This window comes from Myotis davidii, unplaced genomic scaffold (genome assembly GCF_000327345.1).
Source record: "Myotis davidii unplaced genomic scaffold, ASM32734v1 scaffold461, whole genome shotgun sequence".
In the NCBI taxonomy this organism is placed as follows: domain Eukaryota; kingdom Metazoa; phylum Chordata; class Mammalia; order Chiroptera; family Vespertilionidae; genus Myotis; species Myotis davidii.
The window spans coordinates 3,522,831-3,529,708 of record NW_006295825.1 but is presented as its reverse complement, the minus strand read 5'-3'; the positions used below and the strand labels follow the sequence as shown (position 1 = coordinate 3,529,708).

General features: G+C 38.5%; 1 protein-coding gene across 3 annotated transcripts in view; it reads left to right on the top strand.

The window, feature by feature from the left end:
• Positions 1-6,878, top strand: part of APH1B (aph-1 homolog B, gamma secretase subunit) — a 31,203-nt gene that overhangs the window by 9,426 nt on the left and 14,899 nt on the right. For 2 of the 3 annotated variants that reach the window (XM_006770806.2, XM_006770805.2), the window contains one exon: positions 586-708. The exons of the other annotated variant lie outside the window; for it this stretch is intronic. In XM_006770806.2, the coding sequence (XP_006770869.1) occupies positions 586-708 (123 nt within the window). The remainder of the gene's footprint in view (positions 1-585; positions 709-6,878) is intronic. 3 annotated transcript variants of the gene reach the window in all.

Here is a 6,878-nt window from a genome sequence, read left to right as displayed (position 1 = left end):
AGAAACATCAATGTGAGAGAGACACATCGACTGTGCCTCCTGTACACACCCTGATTGGGGCAGGGAGCAAATGGCAACCCAGGTACATGCCCTTGACTAGGAATTGAACGTGCGGCCTTTGGTGCTCCGGTCGATGTTCTAACCTCGGAGCCACACTAGCCAGGGCTAGAATTACGTTTTTAAAATTGGATCTAGGTGTGTAAGTTGAATCGGCCAGTTTGGCCCAGGGATCACTTCTTACACTGCAGTCACACTTAAGTACAGTTCCTAGCTCTAAGCCATCACACTTAGACTCTGTTATAACTAAAGCCAGAGCTTCAGCATCTATCCTTCCCCATTTCACCTGTGGCTTCTGTCTAGATCTTTTTCATTTCTCTGCTACATCCCACTAGTCATTCCCTTTCCTCATCTCACTCGATTCATCATTTAGCCAAGCACCTGCCTCTTCTGAGCCGGCTTTCCACTGTTTCCCCGATAGCATGTGCACCTTTTCCCCTTCCACAAAATAGTCTTTCCCAGTCCTTGGAAATTTGAAGACAAATCATAGCATGAAAGGGTTTAACAGTGTTTTTTCTGCCTCTTTAGTTTCTGGCCTGGGCTTTGGAATCATGAGTGGAGTATTTTCCTTTGTGAACACCCTGTCTGACTCCCTGGGGCCAGGCACAGTGGGCATTCATGGAGACTCTCCCTACTTCTTCCTGAATTCAGGTATGTGCCAGGTAGCTGTGAATGCTTAAGCTTCTGATCTAATTGATCAGCCTGTTGGAGTTCCCTGGCTTAGGAATCCAAGTGAATAGAAATTTATGTTATATTTTCTAATAGGCACCACAAAGTAAAGGATAGGAAAATAAAAATTTTGAGAGGGAGAGATCACACAAAGAACTTGTATGCATACATGCGTAACCCATGGACTCAGGCAATAGGGTGGTGAAAGCCTGGGGCGGGCTAGAACTAGAACATTAGCAAGGACTTACAGTCCCTTGTTCCTCATCACTCCTTCCTCGCAGGTAACCTGATTCTGTTATTAATTTCCTGGTTTAATCAGGTTTGAAAGTCAGGTTTCTAACATGTATATATGTTTTGTTTTGAAAGTTTTACCTTCATGTACATATCTGAAAGAAAATTAATGTTTCGTTTTCTTGCCTTTGAACATTTAAAAATAAATCATACTATATTTTTTAAAAAGAAATTGAGCGGAAAAATGATAATAGATGAGTTGACTTTTTAAACTCAAAGATGCAGTATAAAAGGACCAATTCATTTCAAGGAGCTTTTTTTATCCACAAGATAAAAATTGTCATCATGATGTAGTGATCACATTTGAGAGTTGGTGATGTACATAATTAACATAATATTTCTCCTTAAAAGAATATTTTAAAAGTACTTTTTAAAAAACTCACCATATTTTTTTTTTATCCACACAAGTTATATCATCGAAATAACATTTCACACATTTTTCAAATTAAATCATTATTTATTGTCTACACTGAGGTAATTTCTATCCTCAAGGAAGTTACCCTTTATAGGAAGAACAAGACTAAAAAATGATTAAGCTTTTCAGTATAGCTTAATAATAGAAAAGATATACAGAGGTATGACTAAATTTAAAAAAATATTGCTGCAGAAGTTTAGAGACATTCTGCATGTTGTAGTGACCCCAAACCCACTGGACACTTGTTCACCATTTTGATGCAGGCCTGGGCATCTCCTACCTTAATTACTATCACCAACCTCCACTTTCCATGTGAATCCATCCTGTATGCAGCCACCAAACTATATAAAAATGTGTCATGGTTTCCCGAGGTCTGCAGGATAAAGTCAAGGCCCTTAGCATCTGGCTACGTGATGAGGATGGGAAAGTGCATTAATGGGCCATACTTATTTAGTGGTGCTTCCAACATAGCAAATTATCTTTTTAAAACATTCCATAATTAGAATATTTTTTTAATGATTATAGTACTGAGTGTCAGTTTCTTAGAGTAAATGTAATATTAATAGCTAAAGTATGTTAGATTCTAATATAAAAAAAACAAAACATAATCAGGAGATTGTGTTACTGCAACAGTTTTCTATATTTTCTTAAATTGTCCTGTTGGCCCTAACTGGTTTGGCTCAGCGGATAGAGCGTCGGTCTGTGGACTGAAAGGTCCCAGGTTTGATTCCGGCCAAGGGCATGTACCTTGGTTGTGGGCACATCCCCAGTAGGAGGTGTGCAGGAGGCTGCTGATCGATGTTTCTCTCTCATTGATGTTTCTAACTCTCTATCCCTCTCCCTTCCTCTCTGTAAAAAATCAATAAAATATATTTTTTAAAAAATTGTCATATTATACTGCTACATCAGTAACCTTTGGATATGAAATAGTGTTCTCCTAAGGCAGCGGTTCTCAACCTGTAGGTTGCGACCCCTTTGGCGGTCAGACGACCCTTTCACAAGGGTCGCCTAAGACCATCCTGCATATCAGATATTTACATTACGATTCATAACAGTAGCAACATTACAGTTATGAAGTAGCAACGAAATTAATTTTATGGTTGAGTCACAACATGAGGAACTGTATTTAAAGGGCCAGAAGGTTGAGAACCACTGTAAGGGAGCTTACTTTTCTGCCACCTTTTTTCACTAGAGGGTGCTAATTCACTGTAGTGAGTTAGGCGGTTTTCCTAGGACTAGCTTTCAGTTCTTTTGGGAGAAGGTAAAAGAAAACATATGCTAGCAATTTGAGGATTGTATTTGTAATTTCTATAAATTCACAGAAAATTTTAAAGAAAATATTTGTCTGGCTGGCGTGGCCCAGTGATTGAGTGTCGACATATGAAATAGGAGGTCATGGTTCGATTCTTGGTCAGGACACATACATGAGTTGCAGGTTCGATCCCCAGTGTGGGGCGTGCAGGAGGCAGCCGATCAATGATTCTCATCATTGATGTTCCTATCTCTCTCCCTCTCCCTTCCTGTCTGAAATCAATAAAGATATATATTTAAAAATAAAATAAAATATTTTAATGTCTAAGTGAGGATGGCAGGCTGACCTGCTGTGAATATGGACTTGTAGAGTGAAAGAACAGCTGTTACTTTATCATGTGCAAGAGTTTCTTATTAGTATAACACTGTTCTTTGTAGCATAAACATTTAAGAAATTGCCTTTTATCGTATTTTAAAATAACTCCTAATTTGTATATATTTGCGTTTGTTATTTATGATTGTCATTGTTACCATTTATTTAGCATGAGCCCATTTTGAATTCTTCAGTTAGATCTATAAGTTTATATGTTGTTTAACATATTCCATTACAAATAAGGAATATGGGGGCCATTAATTAGTATACCTATGTTAGTATAAGATATAGATTATATGATAGCTATATGTACGTAGGTTTTCAAGTTACAGGTAGGTATAATTTATAAATAACATATATATGTATAAGTTCTTTTTTATTTGTAATTGTGTAGTAGGCTAGCATTAACTTGGTAATGCCATATAGAGGCAAAAGGATGGGAATTTGAGTCCTAAGCTCAACTATTATCCTGGCTCATTAATTTCGTATTCTGAACAAGTCCATTTGATCATTTCAAAAATAATTATTAAGCACTTTTATTCAATAGGAGTTATACCAGGCTATGAAAATACAGCCCAGTAAAGGTAGCAGGGAATAAAGACAACAGCTAATTATAGTAAAGTGCGATAGACACTATGATGAGGAAGACCTATAAGCACACAGAACACAAGCTCTGACCCATGCTCAGATGCTATTGTACTTCTCCTTTGTAGTACTTATTGAAGTTATATTAGTTGGTAAACTGTGTAGTTATTTGTTTAGGTCTTTCTCTCTAAGATGCTAAGAACTGTCTGTCTTGTTCACTGCAGTATCCTCAGCACCTTGTGGAATATTTTGTTTTTAGGTAGATCCACAAATATTTATTTCATTTCGTAACTTTATCTTAATTTTTTTTAAATATTTGTATTGATTTCAGAGAGAAAGGGAGAGGGATGGAGAGATAGAAACATCAATGATGAGAAAGAATCATTGATTGGCTGCCTCCTGCACACCCCACACTGAAGATCAAGCCTGCAACCTGGGCATGTGCCCTTGGCTGGAATCGAACCTGGGACCCTTTAGTCCACAGGCCAGTGCTCTATCCACTGAGCCAAACCAGCTAGGGCTGTCTTTATTGTTGAAAGTATTACAGAGGTCCCCTTTTTTTCCCCATTGATCCCTTCTAGCCCATATTTGCCCCCCTCCCCAGGCCTTCACCATACGAGGCACAGCTTATGGAGGAAATGATATTTTAGTAGAGAATTAATTGAGGAATACAGTCATGAACTCAGAATGGATACTAGGTTCTGAGAAATGTGTCGCTAGGCAGTTTTGTCCTGGTGTGAATGTCACAGATTGTACATACACCAACCTAGATGGTGTAGTGTGCTACACACCTACGTTATATGGTACAGCCTAGTGCTCTTTGGCTACAAGCCTGTACAGCATGTTCTTGTACAAAACAGCAACAGATTAAATCAAGCACAAGAGAAAATGATACAATCAGGAGATACGGTAAACATGAGAGGTCTGAGGCTGCTGCCGGTGCAACATGGCACAGAAAGATCACCGTGCCTTTCTGTAGGAGAAATCAATATGGTCCGACCACATATGGAATATTGTGTTCAGTTGTGAGCATTATATTTAACAGGAATACTGAAGAACTAAAATTGGTGTAGGACATTGTCATACGGTGAATGACCTAGAAGCTGTGTCTTATGGAGTATGATTGAAGGAAGGAGGAATATTGAGCTTGAAGAAAAATGAAAGTGTGAGGAATGTGGGAGATTCCATTTTTGTTCCAATTTGTCATTTCTCTGTAATAGAATTATACAGCCACATCCTTGCCTGGCCTCATGGTGGCCGGGATGTACTTCCCTGCCCCTGACTTTGAGCTCACTCATGTGACTTGCATTGGCCGATTAGTGGGTGTGATGTAAGTCGGAGGCTTAAAAAGCACTGGTATGGTTGGCCTGCCCTCTGGGGCTCTGCTCATGTGCCATGAAAACAGGCCTCACCATATAGGTCTCAGATCTACAACTCAGCAAAACATCATAGTCAATGCCCATGTAACCTGGACCCCAGAATGAAGATGTATAGAGCAGACCTGAGCCCAGCATGCAGTGGGGAGCCAAACCCAGCAGCCTGCAGCAGAGCTGCCCAGCGGAACCCAGCCTTCATTAGTCAACTTCAGACCAGTGAGCATGAGAATAAATCCTTGTTGTAACCCAGTGAGTTTTCTCATTTATTCACTTTCACAGTATTTTAAAGTATAAGCTCTCCAATGTGGCAGTTTATTAAATGTTTGAATTTTTATTTTATTTTTTATTGAATTTATTGATGTGACATGGGTTCACAAAACCATATAGGTCTCAGATCTACAACTCAGCAAAACATCATCTGCACACTGCATCGTATGCCCATGACCCAAAGCAAAGTCTCTTTCTATCTCCATTTATCGCCCCTTTGCACACCTCCACCTACCTCCAACCCAGTTCCTCTCTGGCTATCACCACACTGTTGTGTGTGTCTGCGTGTTACGTAATGTTTTTTAAATCCCTTCACTTTCTTTCATCCACCCACTCTAACTCCCTTTCCTCTGACAACTGTCAGTCTATTCCATGTATTCATGCTTCTGTTTCTATTTTATTTGTCTATTATTATTCTATAGATTCCACATATAAGTGAGATCAGATGATACTTGTCCTTCTCTGATGGGCTTTTTCACTTAGCATAATAATCTCCAGGTCCATGCATGCTATATAGCAAAAAGTAAGATTTCCTTCTTTTTTTTTTTTTTTTTTTTTTTACATCCAAGCAGTATTCCATGTGTAAATGTACCACAGCTTTTTTTTATCCACTTATCTACTTGGGCTGTTTCCAGATCTTGGCTATTGTAAATAATGCTGCAGTGAACATAGAGGAGCATATGTTCTTTCAAATTAAGAGTTCCAAGTTTCTTTGGATATATTCCGGAAGTGGATTGTTGGGTCTTAGATTATATTCTTAGAAGTGGGATCCTGAGTCAAATCACAGTTCCATTTTTAATTTTTTGAGGAAACGACACATTGTTTTCCATTGTTGTTGTACCAGTTTGCATTTTCACCAGCAGTGTACTAGGTTCCCTGTTCTCCATATCCTCAACCAGCTTGTTGTTTGTTGGTTTATTGATGGTAGCCATTCTGGCAGGTGTGAGGTGATACCTCATTGCGGTTTTAATTTGCATCTTTCTGATGATTATTGATGTTAAGCATTTTTTTCATATGTCTATTGGCCGCCTGTATATCCTCTTTGGAGAAGTGTCTATGTAGATCCTTTGCCCATATTTTAATTGGGTTGTTTGTTTTCTTGGTGTTGAGTTTTATAAGTTCTTCATAAATTTTGGATATTAACCCCTTAACAGATGTATCATTGACAAATATGTTCTCTCATTCAGTGAGTTCCTTTTTCATTTTGTTAATGGGTGGTTGTCTTTTTGCTGTGCAAAGCTTTTTAGTTTGATTTGGTCCTACTCATTTTTTTCCTTTATTTCCCTTGCCCAAGGAGACATAACAGCAATAAATGTTTAGATTTTTAAATGAAAGTTCCTTAAAAGCAAGACTCTCTCAAATAACTACATTACCAATTGCAAAGTGGTAGAAAAAAATACAGCATCTATTAATCACATGGACAAAATGATAGGCCACAGAGATTAATCTGCAATTTTTACTCTTTTCTGAATTTATTAGAATGTTAATCCTATGTAATAAAAGGCTAATAGGCAAATAGACTGAACAGTGGAACAACCTGTCACTATGATGCATACTGACCACCAGGGGAGCTGCCCCCTGGTGGTCCGTGTGC